A 17,305-nucleotide genomic window follows, 5' to 3' on the forward strand; every position below is an offset into this window, starting at 1 on the left:
CACGCATACATATGCACATGGACACCTATGCCCAAGCATACACACACGCACATGCACACTACACATGCGCATGCACACTACACTACACATAGGCACACATATGCACATACTCACATTTACACATGCACACACATACAAACTCACCCACACATCTGCACACATACACACATTTACATACACATTATCACTGACCCCATTCACTTCGCTCACCCTGTTTTCATTTCCATACCACATACTTGCTGCTGTACCTCCCAAAAAAAAACATATTCTTGTTTGAATCCAGCCAGGTACAAATCAGAAAGTGCCGTGTTTGCAAGGAAAATGATTGGTTAACAAGTAGCGACTGGGTTTAAGTGGGGTGCTCAATTGGATAACAAGCAGGAAGTACTTTATAACAGAGCAAGGATGTGATTGGATCAGGAGCGTGAAGTTTCTGGCTGTGCCTAAGCCCCCCAGAGCGGAGATTTTTGGACGGGAGCCAGAGATTATCCTAATTATAAAGGGCCAAAACATGTCAGCGAGTGCTCCTGTCTGACCCCGCAGGCCGTGTGGAGCAGAAACCAAAACAAGACCAGCTTCTCACACACACTGAAGTGCCAAGCTTAGAAATCAGAATTCAGCATGGCTCCTATTACTTGTTGGAAGTAGGGGTGGCCCAAAAGAACTATACTATAACTATTACTCCAGAATATTTTACAAGTCGCATTAGCGAAAAAAATGTGTAATAATGAAGAAAAAAATATAAATAAGTCACACTGGACTATGTCGCATTTTTGGAGAAATTTACAAAACCAAATTTACAAAATCCAAGACCAAAAGCAGACATTTTATCTTTACAGGCAAGTTATAATAATAACAGTAAAGGTCACTCTGTATAAATAAATAAATGAATAAATTAATGATTGAATAAATTGCTAACCTTCTAGCTGCCATGTCCCAAATAGGAAGTGAACATGGGTGCGCTCTCACCTCCATAGACTCTGGCTCCAATTCACTTTACATTGAAAAACTGTGGGCCATCTCTCTGTAACTGTTTCTGTTAGGCTCATCATTTTGGTCTTAAAATGTTCATATTAACCCTCTCTACATGATCCTGTTGTTAGTGCAGTGTTTATCTGATCAGCAATCTTCATTTGTTCTGAAATAATATAAAACACATCCAGACAGGAAATCATTTGGCAAAATCTTTTCAAAACAGGTTTTAATTTTATCTTTATATTGTGATAAAAGAAAACTGGACCAATGTGTACTATTCTACATACACATGTTTTTGTGTCTTAAGAGTTTTTAATGAGGTCTGATGGGTTATTATATACAAAAATATCCTAACACATAGATTAAGAGGTTCAAATATTATGGGGTATTTAGAGCTTTATTCACAATTACAAAAACAAACAAACAAAAAAAACATGATTCTCAAGCAGATAATCCAAGAATGCAAACTGTCCTCACTTTGTGTTGCGAGATCCTAGAATTAAAAAATAGCCATAGATTGTATCTCTAAATGGACATAGCTAACTGCTAGCTTCCACGTTCCAAATAGGAAGTGAGCATGGGTACACTTCCAGCTCCACTGACTCCACTGACTGGCTCCAGTTTACTTTACCTCAGATAACTGTGGCCCCTCTTTCTGTAACTGCTGCTGTCACGCTCATCATTTTCATCTTAAAACGTTCATATTAATCTGCTCTTTCAAATCAAGATATGAATAGTAATAAAAAACAAATCTGGCCCCTTCTTTCCCCGAGGTGCTCCTGCTAGCATTAGCAACAGGTTTGATTGGCAGAGTTGTTAAGCGCCTGCCCCCCTGTCAAACCAGCATTGCAGGTGGGAAAGGCCTTTCCCTTCAACAACCAAGCTCCAGATTGGTTCTTTGGAATTGTGACTGCGAGTACCTTAGCAACCAAATATAGAACTGGGCTCCATATTGGCCCCTATAACTGCTAGCCTCGAACTTTATTAACTGCTAGAAACAAAGGTTGTCTCACAATTTCTTTTCTGTATTTCAATGTACTTCTGGAATACTTTGACAAACATGTGAATTTGCCAGTATAGAGTGTGCCACCTGACCCCACCCCCATTTTTGTTTTATTATTATTTATTATCATTTGTCTGTGTGTTTATTTTCATTGCTTTATTATTTTATTTTTTATATATTCAGATTTTATGTATTATTTGTTTTTGTTTTGTTTTTTTTGTTTCTGTTAAGCTATATTGATGACGCATATATATGAGGTTATTACCAACTATTATGCTGAAAAACTTCAATAAAAATGTAAAATCGTTAAATCATCATCATTAAAGTTAAAGAAAAGTTTTTGTCAAGCCAAAACCCAAGATGTTTATCTAAACCTGTAAGAATGAATATGACTGCTATGACATTAACTCTAACACATATCTTGTTTTGTGTGCTCAGTCCCGGCCGCTGAACCCATTGAATATGCACAGTTCCCCTTCTACCTCAACGGGCTCCGAGAGACGCCTGAGTTTGTGGAGGCCATCGAGAGTGTGCGGTCCATCTGCAGTAACTACAGCCTGCAGGGCCTGGCCTCCTACCCCAACGGTTACCCCTTCCTCTTCTGGGAGCAGTACGTCACCCTACGACACTGGCTCCTCCTCTCCATCAGCGTGGTGTTAGCCTGCACCTTCCTTGTCTGTGCTCTGTTCCTGCTCAATCCGTGGACTGCAGGAGTCATTGTGAGTAAAACAAGAATGAACGAATGATGGACCTAAGCAAACAGCTAGATTAAAGGTTCTATATGACACAAAATTGACTTTTGTGAGCTTTAAGCAATGTTATAATGCTGTTACTTCCTCAAAACCATACCCGGAGTTATGTATTGTTTTGTTCACATGTTTGAGTAACCCTTTATTATTTGTCTGTCTACATCTCCAAAGCCCAGAATGCTTTGACCCACCTTGTGATGTCATAAAGTGGTAGTTTTCAAGTTAACAGCTACCTTTTGCATTTAGTTCAAAAGAGATTCATAATTCCAGGGCTGAAATCATCCAAATGATTTTATTGAAGATGTATGGAGTTTAAAAACACAGTGGAGCACTTCTTGTATTACTACATGACATCACAAGATGGAACAGAGTGTTTTCTGTTTGAGAGAAGAACGCATCTTAAATATTCAGGCTTTATGTGTTAAACATATGTGAATGAAACAACACAACTCTAGGTATGTGATGAGGAAACAACATAGATCAGAGAATAGTGCAATATGGGACCTTTAAGAAAAATAGTACTGCTTGTTCGAAAATTATATATTGTAACTTTATAGAAAGCCACTAGTGGACTTCCGGTTGGAACTTGAACATGGCGACAGCGTAAAAACATAGCTCCCCGACAATAAGTTGTAAAAGGCCCATATGATCAAACTCTGAGGTGAAACGAGAAGATATCACGGAAATATCGGTGGCCTGTATGATGACAAGAGGCAAAACGAAAAAATCCAATCCTGAAGTAAACACGGACGAGAGCGAGGAACAAGCTAAGCTAAGCTAAGTTAAGCTAAGCTAGCTGGCGCAGAGGCTGGCATGCTAACGCAGGACTCCCCCCAAAGAACACAGGAGGAGAAGAAAATGTCAGAGTTGGAGGCTGTCTTACGGGAGATAAGAGATTTCCGTCGGGAAACCGTGGAAAACCTTAAAAACATACGAGAAGAAATAAAAAAGGCTAATGGCAGGATAGACGAAGCAGAAAGACGTATCGTGAGCGCGGAAGAGCGCGTCCAGTGCATCGAGGGGGCGACATGTGAGTTGATCAAACTACAGAAAAGGCTGGAGGAGCGACTGATTGATCAAGAAGGCCGAGAACGGAGCGGTGTCAGTTGGAGCATTCGTGGGGGCACTACTCAGGGAAAATCTATTATTATTCTATTATTGTGAAGCTCTCAAATTATAAGACCAAAGAAGAAGTAATCAAGAAGGCATGGGAGAAAAGGGGCTTCCTATACGAGGAGCAGTGGGTTTATGTGGACCATGATTATGCACCAGAAGTAATGAAGAAAAGGAAGGAATACACTGAAGCAAAGAGGGTGTTAAAAGAGAAAAAAATACGATTTCAAACACCTTTTCCGGCAAAACTTCGTGTTTTCTATGAAGGAGAGACCCACATGTATAATACAGCAACAGAAGCAACGAAAGACATGGCTACAAGAGGGCTACAAGTGCGCATTGTCAAGCCTGCGGAGGACCCGATTGGGAGGATTTTTGGTCAGATGTGGCGCTCCGCACACGAAGCAGACAGGCTGGACCAGGTTTCATCTCTGGGGTACAAGCAGAAACTAAAGGCCTTCAATTACAGAAGAAGCGGGGAGGAGGACTAGTGAGGGAGCTACCAGAACAACAGGAGTCTCCATCTAAAGGAAAAAAAAAGGGACTAATGTAAGATAAGTCTGATTTTGATATTTCAGGGTACAAGCTGTGTATAGGGACATTTGAGAGTTTTTTGTCTTGCATAATTTTCAGTCGGGGACATTTTTCTTTTCGTCCTCCTAACAAATCAACAGAAGAAAATAAAAATTAAAAGTAATAATAAAATACGGTGAGAAATGAACAGGGCCAAAAGTGGCCAAGAGGGCCCCCTACCGGTTGGGAATAGGGGTTATCCCTTAGAGCTGGGAGCTTGCTCTAAAAAGGTTAAATCTCGGACCTCGTGTTTGGAAGTCCTGATAGTATGTTTTTCAAAGTTATTTTGCTTAAAATATTGTTCTCTTCACTTGTAGCGCAGGGAGTAGAACAAAGTAAAACCGTACAAAATTACATCAATGAATAGTCAACTTACAGTAGTTTCCTATAATGTGAATGGTCTGCTTAGTCCAATTAAGAGGAGCAAGGTATTGAGTAAAATGAAGAAAGAGGGGGTGGAGGTTTTGCTCCTGCAGGAGACACTCATGAATGATAAAGAGCATGAAAAATTGAAGAGATATGGTTATAACCAGGAATTTTCCTCCTCCTATGGGGCAGGGCATAGGAGAGGCGTGTGTATACTGATATCCAACAGAATTAGTTTTGAAATGCTAAAAACAATAAAGGACGCGGAGGGTCGATATATCCTAGTGACGGGTAGACTAGAGGGAATACTGGTTACTCTGGTAAATATTTATGCCCCTCCGGGCTCAGATTGAGTTTTTTTAAAACATATTTTTGATTTGGTGACAACAGAGAGCGAGGGGGTGCTGACTGGGGGGGGGGGGGCGACCTTAACCAGAGGCTCGACCCACGGCTTGACTCCTCTGGGAAAGCTCAACTAAAAAATACTACTGGTAAAAGAATTTCTAAACTGATGTCAGATCTTGGGATTTTAGACATATGGAGGGAACTTCACCCGTTGAAAAGAGAATATACATATTACTCCGCACCTCATTCTCTGTACTCAAGGATTGATTACTTTTTAGGACACAGACAGGATCGATACAGGATAAAAAGCTGTCATATTGGAGTGATGGATTTATCTGATCACTGCCCATCCATCCATCCATTTTCTTCCGCTTATCCGGGGCCGGGTCGCGGGGGCAGCAGTCTAAGCAGGGACTCCCAGACTTCCCTCACCCCGGACACGTCCTCCAGCTCCTCCGGTGGGACCCCAAGGCGTTCCCAGGCCAGCCGAGAGACATAGTCCCTCCAGCGTGTCCTGGGTCTTCCCCGGGGCCTCCTCCCGGTGGGACATGCCCAGAACACCTCCCTAGGGAGGCGTCCAGGAGGCATCCTGAGCAGATGCCCGAGCCACCTCAGCTGGTTCCTCTCAACGTGTAGGAGCAGCGGCTCTACTCCGAGCTCCTCCCGTGTGACCGAGCTCCTCACCCTATCCCTAAGGGTGCGCCCGGCCACTCTGCGGAGGAAGCCCATTTCAGCCGCTTGTATCCGCGATCTTGTCCTTTCGGTCATTACCCAAAGCTCATGACCATAGGTGAGGGTAGGAACGTAGATTGACCGGTAAATCGAGAGCTTCGCCTTCCGGCTCAGCTCCTTCTTTACCACAACGGACCGATACAGCGACCGCATCACTGCAGACGCTGCACCGATCCGCCTGTCAATCTCACGCTCCATCCTTCCCTCACTCGTGAACAAGACCCCGAGATACTTGAACTCCTCCACTTGGGGCAGAGACTCACCACCCACCCGGAGAGAGCAAACCACCTTTTTCCGGTCGAGAACCATGGCCTCGGATTTGGAGGAGCTGATTCTCATCCCAGCCACTTCACACTCGGCTGCAAACCGCCCCAGTGCCTGCTGCAGGTCCTGGCTCGAAGAAGCCATCAGGACAACATCATCTGCAAACAGCAGAGATGAAATCATGTGGTTCCCAAACCAGGCCCCCTCCGGCCCCTGGCTGCGCCTAGAAATTCTGTCCATAAATATAATGAACAGAACCGGTGACAAAGGGCAGCCCTGGCGGAGTCCAACATGCACTGGGAACAGGTCTGACTTACTGCCGGCAATGCGAACACAGCTCCTGCTCCGGTCATACAGGGACCGGACAGCCCTTAGCAAAGAGCCCCGGACCCCATACTCCCAGAGCACCCCCCAAAGGACACCACGAGGGACACGGTCGAATGCCTTCTCCAGATCCACAAAACACATGTGGACTGGTTGGGCATACTCCCATCAGCCCTCGAGGACCCGATGGAGAGTGTAGAGCTGGTCCAGTGTTCCACGACCAGGAAGAAAACCACACTGCTCCTCCTGAATCCGAGGTTCGACTATCGGTCGGATTCTCCTCTCCAGCACCCTGGAATAGACCTTACCGGGAAGGCTGAGGAGTGTGATTCCCCTGTAATTGGAACACACCCTCCGGTCCCCCTTTTTATACAGAGGGACCACCACCCCGGTCTGCCATTCCACAGGTACTGTCCCCGACCGCCACGCGATGTTGCAGAGACGTGTCAGCCAAGACAGTCCCACAACATCCAGAGACTTGAGGTACTCAGGACGGATCTCATCCACCCCCGGAGCCTTGCCACCGAGGAGCTTGCCAACCACCTCAGTGACTTCAGCCAGGGTGATGGACGAGTCCGCCTCTGGGTCCCCAGTTTCTGCTTCCTCCTCGGAAGACGTGACAGTGGGATTGAGGAGATCCTCAAAGTATTCCTTCCACCGCCCGACAACATCCCCAGTCGAGGTCAGCAGCTCTCCACCCGCACTGTAAACAGTGTTGGTGAAGCACTGCTTTCCCCTCCTGAGGCGTCGGACGGTTTGCCAGAATCTCTTTGAGGCCGTCCGATAGTCCTCCTCCATGGCCTCCCCGAACTCCTCCCAACCCCGAGTTTTTGCCTCTGTGACTGCCCGAGCCGCGGCACGCTTGGCCTGCCGGTACTCATCAGCTGCCTCAGGAGTCCCACGAGCCAACAAGGCTCGATAGGACTCCTTCTTCAGCTTGACGGCATCCCTTACTTCCGGTGTCCACCACCGGGTTCGGGGATTGCCGCCGCGACAAGCACCACAGACCTTACGACCACAGCTACGAGCAGCCGCATCAACAATAGAGGTGGAGAACATGGCCCACTCGGAGTCCATGTCTCCAACCTCCCCCGGGATCAGGGAGAAGTTCTCCCGGAGGTGGGAGTTGAAGACCCCCCTGACAGAGGGCTCCGCCAGACGTTCCCAGCAGACCCTCACAATACGCTTGGGCCTGCCAGGTCTGTCCGGCTTCCTCCTCCGCCAGCGGATCCAACTCACCACCAGGTGGTGATCAGTTGACAGCTCAGCCCCTCTCTTCACCCGAGTGTCCAAGACACGCGGTCGGAGGTCAGATGACACGACAACAAAGTCGATCATCGACCTCCGACCTAGAGTGTCCTGGTGCCATGTGCACCGATGGACACCCTTGTGCTCGAACATGGTGTTTGTTATGGACAAGCTGTGACTAGCACAGAAGTCCAATAACAAAACACCGCTCGGGTTCAGATCGGGGAGGCCGTTCCTCCCAATCACGCCCCTCCAAGTGTCACTGTCATTACCCACATGGGCGTTGAAGTCCCCCAGGAGAACAACGGAGTCCCCGGTTGGTGCACTGTCTAGTACCCCTCCCAGGGACTCCAAGAAGGCCGGGTACTCTGCACTGCTGTTTGGCCCGTAGGCCGACACAACAGTGAGAGACCTGTCCCCGACCCGAAGGCGCAGGGACGCGACCCTCTCGTTCACCGGAGTGAACCCCAACACGCAGCGGCTGAGCTGTGGGGCAATGAGCAAGCCCACACCAGCTCGCCGCCGCTCCCCGCGGGCAACGCCAGAGAAATGGAGAGTCCAACCCCTCTCAAGAAGATGGGTTCCAGAGCCCAAGCTGTGCGTGGAGGTGAGGCCGACTATATCTAGCCGGTAACGCTCAACCTCCCGCACAAGCTCAGGCTCCTTCCCCCCCAGCTAGGTGACATTCCATGTCCCCAGAGCTAGTCTCCATGTCCGGAGATCCGGTCGTCGAGGTCCCCGCCTTCGACTGCTACCCGGATCTCTCCGCACCCGCCCCTCATGGCTCCTCCCGCAGGTGGTGGGTCCACGGGAGGACGGCCCCACGTCGTTTCTTCGGGCTGGGCCCGACCGGGCCCCGTGGGGAAAGGCCCGGCCACCAGGCGCTCGCTGCCGAGCACCCACCCCAGGCCTGGCTCCAGGGTGGGGCCCCGGTAACGCCAGTCCGGGCGACGTAACTGGCCTTGATCTTTTACTCTCCATGATGGGCTTCTGAACCGCTCTTAGTCAGACCCGTCTCCCAGGACCTGTTTGCCATGGGTGACCCTACCAGGGGCATGAAGCCCCCGACAACATAGCTCCCAGGATCATTCGGGTGCTCAAACCCCTCCACCACGTTAAGGTGGCGGTTCGGGGAGGGGCTGATCACTGCCCTTTAATCTTAAAGATATGCATGGACACTGAGAAGAAAACAACAGTCTGGAGACTGAATTCAAGCCTGCTTAATGGTCAGATGAAAGATGAAATTGAAAAGGATATTTGTGAATATATTGAAGAAAATGATAATGATGAGGTATCTCCGTCTTTGTTATGGGATGCATGTAAAGCGGTATTAAGAGGAAAGTTGATAGCTAAATCTGCATACTTGAAAAGGATGAAACAATCTGCGCTGAAATCCTTACAAACTGATTTGAGAAAACTGGAAGGGGATCACAAAAACAATGCGGACAGTAAAATAATAATATAATAAATAATAATAATAATAATAAATAATTGAAAGAGGTGATATGATGAGTTTTCAGCAATTAAAAGAGTCCTACAATCTAGGTAATCAGGATTTTCATAGATACCTGCAGCTAAGGCATTATCTAAAACAAAAAAGCATGAATTTTGATTTACAGCAGATAGATGTCTTGAAAATTATCCTAGATGCTTCTAAATCAGAGTTAAGTAGGAAAATTATTTCAAAATTGTATACAGCATTAGAGGATCTGAAAGCGGACACCACAGAATATGTGAAGGGACGATGGAAAGGGAAGCAAACATTAAAATTTTAGGAGTGGATTGGGAACGAATAAGTTCTTATCAATGGAAAACCACCAGGTCATGGGTTTGGAGGGAGTATGGATGGAAGACTATAATACGTTTTTTCTTAACCCCGGCACAGAGAAAGTATGCAGACACAAAATGTTGGAGGTCTTGTGGTGCCGATAAAGCAGACCACTTCCACATCTACTGGGGTTGCCCTTTGATAATCCAGTATTGGATGGTTATAAAAAATGTCATAGATGAAGTATTGAATATTAAAATTCCTTTAAGTTTTGAAATTTTGTATCTAGGAAAAATTGAAATATTGAATTTGAGAAGAAAGGAAGATTATGAAATGATGAGAATAATGATATTGGCTAGTAAAAAAGCAATCACAAGAAGATGGTGAACAGATCTGGTGCCTCGGGTGGAAGAATGGGTCGATGTTATGCTCAACATCTATAATATGGAGAAAGTGACTGCTTCGGTTAGGCTGGAAGTGGACAAATTTAATAGAGTTTGGAAGGAGTGGCTAAAATACATTAGACAAAGTAGAACAGACTTTATATAGGGCTGACCGAGGACGCCCGCACAGTCCTGAAATCCGGAATTTTCTTTATTTTAATTTTCTACGTAATTTTATCTTCTCCTTACCCGATGTGTGATGTAATGATATGTTCTTTTTTACACCCTGGTTTGACGCTACATTTGTTCTCATTTATTGTTTTATTTGTTGGAAAAAAGAAAAGAAAAGGAAGAGTAATAATCAATGTTAGAATATCTTGCATGGGCACAACTGTTGTGATGAAGAGAGGTATTAATGAAAAAGGGGTATTATAGATGTTTGTGTTCTGAGAGATGTAATGTTTAATATTTTCTTTAATGAAGTACAAATAAAAAAAAAAAAAAAAAAAAAAAAGAAAGCCACTAGTGTGTGCTCTGTAGTTATAATTTCTGACACCCATGGATGATCATGTTATAATTTGCACATTTTAAATTGTCATATTCATCTAAAACGACTTAATAAAAGAACCAAGTCCACAGGCTCCCACGTTAGAAAACTGCAATGCCCAGTGGGAGCGCAACAAAGTGGTAGCCGCAAATCACACTAGCGAGCAGCCCTTTTTTTTCATTTGTACCAAAATAACGATGCGATGCTGCTGAATCCTACGAGTATCATCAATTAATAAAATAAAACTGGAGAAGGAAGTGCGTAGTGGCCTTGTACCAGTGGAGGTGAAAACGGGTAAATCGACAAAATGTGTCTTGAAAATAAGCGATTAAAGGTTACTCAAGCATTAAAACCCTCCAAATACAATGTTCAAAGGCTTAATGAGAAAAAACGACTACAACATGGTTAAAAGCTCTGAAAAGTGCAGAATTGGTCTGATTTAATGGCTTTACCAGAGGTGACCTAGCAGTTACTGGAGTTGTTTCATGTTTTATGGCTTATTTACATTTTTATATTGTTTTGACATCTTTATAGACATCTTTCCTGCTGACAAATATGGCGATTTTCCCCCCAAAAGGTCAGATTTATTACATGTACTCATAATATCGGTTAGCGTCACAGTACTGACATAATAGAGACTAGAGAGGCTTATGGCATTTCCCTGAAAATCTTTTTGGGCAAATATTGTGCAGTTTTGAAGGAAAATAAGGAACGATTCTTGATATATGTAGTATTGTAGTCATTTTAGTGTCAGGAGCTAACCATTTGATCAACTGTTATATACTGCGCTGACTTAGCTGTAAGCGTTGTAAGAGTGAGAGACTGCTCACTCTTACAACCAAGCCACTTCTTCAGTCCATTAGAACTGAAGAAGCAGCTTGGATGAGCAGCGAAACATCTTCATTCTTACAACGATTTGTCCAGATGACAGATTTAAACTTTGTCTTTTGCTATGGATCAGACCTGGACGACTGACAGATTACACAGACATCTTACAACAGATGAGGTAATTTGTGCTGTTAAACAAGTCCCTTTCCAATAACATTACAGTCACAAGCTAGCTAGCATTAGCCAACAGTTTTTCAGTTCGTCACTCTCAGCTTTTTGTTAAAAATCAAACTCCTAAACAGGACCATGAACGCTCACATTGATCACAGGCTCCTAAAAATGTGCTGTTTAAATCCATTTTGTATTTTTTCTTGAGTTTTCAGATGATCTAAAAACATTTTGGCTGTTTTTGCTAGTGTGTAGCACACATGTAGCACACCCCCAGCGTGATCAATACAAATTGTGATGCCACAATGGCAATAGTTTCCAAACAAAATAAAATGAAAATGATCAAATCAAATATAAAATCTGCCATACAAGTTGCAAGCATGTAGCCTAATTATAGACTGTATATATAAATGGACATAGCTAACCTGTTAGCCGATACATTCCAAATAGGAAGTGAGCATGGGTGCGCTTCCGACTCTGGCTCCAATTTACTTTACATTGAAAAATTGTTGCCCCCTTTCTGTAACTGCTACTGTCAGACTCGTGACTTTGATCTTAAAATTAACCCTAATAACCCGCTCTACATAATCCTGGTATTTTTATTTTGCTGTTGTGTCCGTAACTCAAGATATGAACATTAATAAAGACATATCAGGTGCCTTTTTTCCCCGAGGTCACTCCCATTAGCTCCCACTGGCTCCCCATAAAACAGATAATTAACTTCAAAATACTAATTACCATCTTCAAAGCAATACACAACTTAGCCCCTTCATACATATCTGACCTCCTCCACATTGCTGCTCCTGCCCACACTCTCCGCTTCTCCTCTCTCCAGCTCACTGTACCCTCTGCCCGACTTGTGACCATGGGGAACAAGACTTTCAGCCGCTCTGCCCCCCCCCCCAGCTCTGGAACTCTCTCCCTCCTGATCTCCACACCTTAGACTCTCTTCCACTCTTCAAATCCAGACTCAAAACTCACCTGTTCAGACTGTCCTACCTCTTGTAACCAATCACACATCTTTTATCAATCAGGTTTTTTTCATGTTGTATTGTATTTGTATGTCTTTTATCCAATTTTATCTTGTTCAGTGTCCTTGGGTGTTTTGAAAGGAGCTTATAAATAAGATGCATTATATGATACTCGCGGTTGGAATTCCAATTATGGCTCCAAATTTGCCTCCTGTCGTAACGGTGGGTGTAGCGGACCAAAGAGTGCAGACTCAGGGCAGATTTACGGTGTTTATTTACAATAGTGCAGAGTTAATAGTCAATAGTTCGTAAATCACAAAAGGGGACAGGGAGCGGGAGGCAGGCCAGACGGACGTAGTCCAGAGCGGGCAGGAGACATCCAGGGCCGGAGCATGACAGGACAAGATGCGGGAACAGGAAGGACCGAGCAGGAGTAATCCAGCAAGCGGGAGCCAGGGCAGGTGGCGGGAAACAAGCCGGAGACCAAGACAGGACAGGAGGCGAAGACACACGTAGGATCCCGCAGACAACGACAGGAATGACAGAACGGAGGAATGACAGAACGGAGGAACGACGACGATCACGCCCCGAGTGTCTAGTCCTGGCTCCTCTTATACACAGCAGGTGGTGGTGATTGCGCTGATGGGCTGCAGGTGCGCGCAGGAGGAGCCAGGAGCCCAGCACAGATCCGGCAGGTGAGGGAGGGAAAGAGCAGGACAGGAGGAAAACTAGGAGCGGACGGTGCGGATCATGACACCTCCATAACTGCTAGCCTCCGTGAGCTTCATTTGACTGGAGCCAACCACTTTGGGTGATGACACACTCACTTAGTTCAATTCTTAATACAGGCTATGCCATAGAGTTTAAAAAGTAAACTAAACCAACAGTATTCACTACAGGTAAATCCAAAACTATAATTTCAGAACACTAACATCTTGTAACAGTCTCTCCATGGCTTCCTGCTTTATTTGTGTGGTCTCAGCTCAGAGAAGGCACTGCTCCTTGTTATCACAGCCCCAGTCACCAGTGTTTATCTTGGGCTGTTTTGTTAGGGTCAGTCTGTTTAGTCTAGTCCAACACTCCCAGATACCAACCCTAAAATAAATGAGAGGACACAATGCTGCTCTGGCAACCCACTCCCTCTCACTGTCCTATATAAAGTCATATTTAATGGTCAAGAGTTTCCACAGATACACACAAATAAGGACCGAGCTGACATGTTTATTTCCAGATATACACTTGCAATGGGTGAGGTGTGGGACTTAAACTGCACTCCAGTTTTCTTCACTAGTGGAGTACCGGTATATTTTATGATGGGCAAATCCAGGCCACCCCAGCCTCCAACACAGAAAAGTAAACCTCAACTCCAGATAATAACATGGCTTATTCTCCAAACAAGTCTGTCTGTTTATTCTGTCTGTAATTCACAACATACAACGTGATTTTGGGCTGTTTACTTTTGCACAATTATCATAGCTAAACTGTGACTAAACTAAGACCAAAACCAGACCAGGACTAAGCCAGGACTGGTCTAATTTACATTAAGACTCAAACTGGCCCCAAACCTGAACCAAGCCTGCACATGTGTGATTGCACCCTTATATGCAAAAGGTGTTACATTAGAAACCTGTATGTATATGTAGTCCCTTTGACTGTATATATAAATGGACATAGCTAATTAAAAAGAAGGATATCAGCATTTTAAAGGGCCCACATTATGCAATTTTCTGATCTCTGTTATAATGTTGTTTTCTCATCACAAACATACCTGGAGTTGTGTTTTGTTTTATTCACACATTTTGACTGTTCTTCTCTCAAACTGAAAACACTCTGTTCCACCTTGTGATGTCATCAAGTGGTAGTATGGGAATCGCTCTGCTGTTTTTTTAAAGTCCATATACCTTCAGTAAAATCATTTAGATAATTTCAGTCCTGGATTTGGCAATCTCTGCTAAACAAAAGCCACCTTGGGATGTCATGAGACTACTGTTGCATGGGATCACAAGGTGGAACAGATCGTTTTGAGCTTTGGAGATGTAGACAGAATAAAGGGTTACTCACACATGTGTGAATGAAACAAAACACAACTCCAGATAATACCATGGCTTAAAGCTCACAAGAGTCCACTGTGCATAATATAGGATCTTTAATCAAAACAAAATCAAACATTAAATTTAATTTCTGAATCCCAAAAGTGAATTCATTCATTCTCTCAATCCATCCCTAGCTTTTAGCTTGTGTACCTCCTTGCTTTACATTATCAGGACTTGGGTGTAGAAATACCTCCACCAGGACACACAGCTCCGAGTGTTTGTAGCTCAGTCGGACTCAGCCGGCCCACCTCAGCCCACTTCAAAGAACCCGGGCCCCATGTAACTGGACACCTCTCAGCTGATAATGGTATTCACTCCCACCTCCTGTCCTGCCAAAGCCTCTTAACACACACATACACTCAGCCTATATGAAGGAATGCAGTTTGTATGTGGTACTCGAGGAGGGCAGTATGCCAGCTAATAGCATAAATGTTGTTTTGAAGGTAGCATTGTGTTTATAATAAGGAGATTATGAAAGGAGTTGCAAAGTTAAACCTCAACCTCAAGATATTTATAGGCTTGTTTTCTGGTGTCTCCATGGAGATATTATTTCTTTGTTTGGATTATTCCCCAATATGGCATTAAACATGTCTATGTAACAGAGATAATCAGGTGACACTACCAGGCTAAGTTACAGGTCAGATCTATGGAGAGGTAATCCTGCTCTCTCAAAGAATGCATGCTTTCCAAGGTATTTTTGAGGAATAAAAACACCTGTATTTGACTGACAAGTTTAATGCCAAACTGTGGAACATTCGCAGCTGTGACCCATTGTTTATGAATTGCACACATTTCTTATCTTATCTCTCTCTCTTATATATACAGTCTATGGGAAAAAATCTGTTATAAGTGGGCATAGCTAACCTGCTAGCCACTACGTTCAAAACAGGAAGTGAAAACGGGTACGCTTCTGGCTCCATCAACTCTTAACATTACCAGTAATAACAGACAAGGCAAGGTCCCCAAGGTCACTCTCGCTAGCGTTAGCAACACTGTCAATCAAACCTGTTGCTAAGTGCTCGATCCCTGCTAAACCAGCGGTGTGGGCAGGAAGGGGCATTACCTTAAACAGCCTTGCACCTGATTGGCTCTTTGGTAGCTATAATAACACATTTCATATATGGAGCTCGGCTACAAATTGTCCTTTTATAACTGCTAGCTTTGATGAGCTTCATTTCACTGGAGCTGGGTGAAGTCACGCTCACTTAGTCCATTTCTATGGTCTATGGTCATTATCTATATACACTGCTTGGCCAAATAAAGTCGCCACCTGAATTTAATTAAGCAAATAGGTTGGGATTGCCGCAGTTGGTCAGGTCTAGGTTCAGCAGTATGTGCTCAAAGAATGAGGTCAGCTGACTACCTGAATATACTGAATGACCAGGTTAATCCATCAGTGGATGTTTTCTTCCCTGATGGTATGGACATATTCCAAGATGACAATGCCAGGATTCATCGGGCTCAAACTGTGAAAGAGTGGTTCAAGGAGCATGAGACATAATTTTCACACATGGATTGGCCGCTGGAGTCCAGACCTTAACCCCACTGAGATTCTTTGGGATGTGCTGGAGAATCATCAATGCAAGATCTTGGTGAAAAATTAACACAACACTGGGTGGAAATAAATCTTGTGACATTGCAGAAGTTTATCAAAACAATGCCACAGCGAATTTGTGCCGTAACAAAAGCTAAACGCGGCCAATGAAATATTAGTGTGTGTGACCTTTTTTTTTGGTGGTGATTTTTTTTTTGTCCAGGCAGTGTAAATCATGACCGTAGAGCTGCAAATGGAGTTTTCTGAATCTGAATTCCAGGAGACAAGCAGGATACCTCTAGAAAAGTTCTACAGTTCATCTTTACCCTTCTTAATCTGTACATTGTTACCTGGTTGTCTTGTTTGTTCTGCAGGTGCTGGTGCTGTCTCTGATGACGGTGGAGTTGTTCGGCTTCATGGGGCTGATGGGTATTAAGCTGAGTGCGGTTCCTGTGGTCATCCTTATCGCATCTGTGGGAATCGGAGTGGAGTTCACAGTTCACGTGGCGCTGGTATGTACACATTTCATGTAATAGTAAAGAAAATGAAAACTGCAAGCAGTGATAAAGGCCCTCGCCACCCCTTGCGACCGCGGGGTACACGCCACCGCGGAGATCCAGCCTTTTGTTTCCGCTTACATTGCTCCTCCCCCCAAAATCAGCGAATGAATAATACTACTCCATTCATTTCAATGAGACCATTTATGACATTGTCACGCCTGCACGGTTGGAAATAGAGGTATGTCTTCATTGGCTTTTTTGTTCAGTATGAGAGGAATATGTGTAGCAACTTTCAATGGTCTATGACAGTAATTATTTTTCATCCTAGTTAACCAAAACCCATGCATTTCAATGAGATATGTCGGACGTTGCCATGGCAACACCTTTAAAAATAGAGGTACGGTGTTATTGACTTTTTTGTTCAGTATAGGAATAGGGATGTCCATGCCAAATTTCAAATGTTTGTGACAAAGTAATTTTTTTTTTTTTTGCGTACCCTTTAAAAATTTCAAAAAGGGGCGCTGTGGAGCAATGTAATATTTGACATGTGTAAATTGCATATCTTTGCACTCAGATCAAGATTTTGAACAAAACGTATATATTAATGCTTGAAAATATGACACTGCATGTTTGAGTTACGGGCCATTTAAAACTTAAAAAAAAGTTGTTGTTTTTTCAGGCTGGCCACACCCACATTTTGTGACTTAAAAAAATTCAGGAGAGTAGACTATAATCCAACATGGGTCTAGTTCATTTTTACCATTTTGCAAGTTTCTTGAATGAAAATCCGATGCGCAAAAAAATTCAAATATGAGAGGTCA

General features: G+C 44.1%; 1 protein-coding gene across 1 annotated transcript in view; it reads left to right on the top strand.

Annotated features, from left to right (window-relative positions):
* Window positions 1–17,305, top strand: part of ptch1 (patched 1) — a 148,278-nt gene that overhangs the window by 118,280 nt on the left and 12,693 nt on the right. The window contains 2 exon segments of the mRNA XM_033972105.2: window positions 2,417–2,697; window positions 16,359–16,496. Of these exon segments, the coding sequence (XP_033827996.1) occupies window positions 2,417–2,697; window positions 16,359–16,496 (419 nt within the window).

Source organism: Periophthalmus magnuspinnatus, chromosome 9 (genome assembly GCF_009829125.3).
Source record: "Periophthalmus magnuspinnatus isolate fPerMag1 chromosome 9, fPerMag1.2.pri, whole genome shotgun sequence".
NCBI lineage: Eukaryota > Metazoa > Chordata > Actinopteri > Gobiiformes > Gobiidae > Periophthalmus > Periophthalmus magnuspinnatus.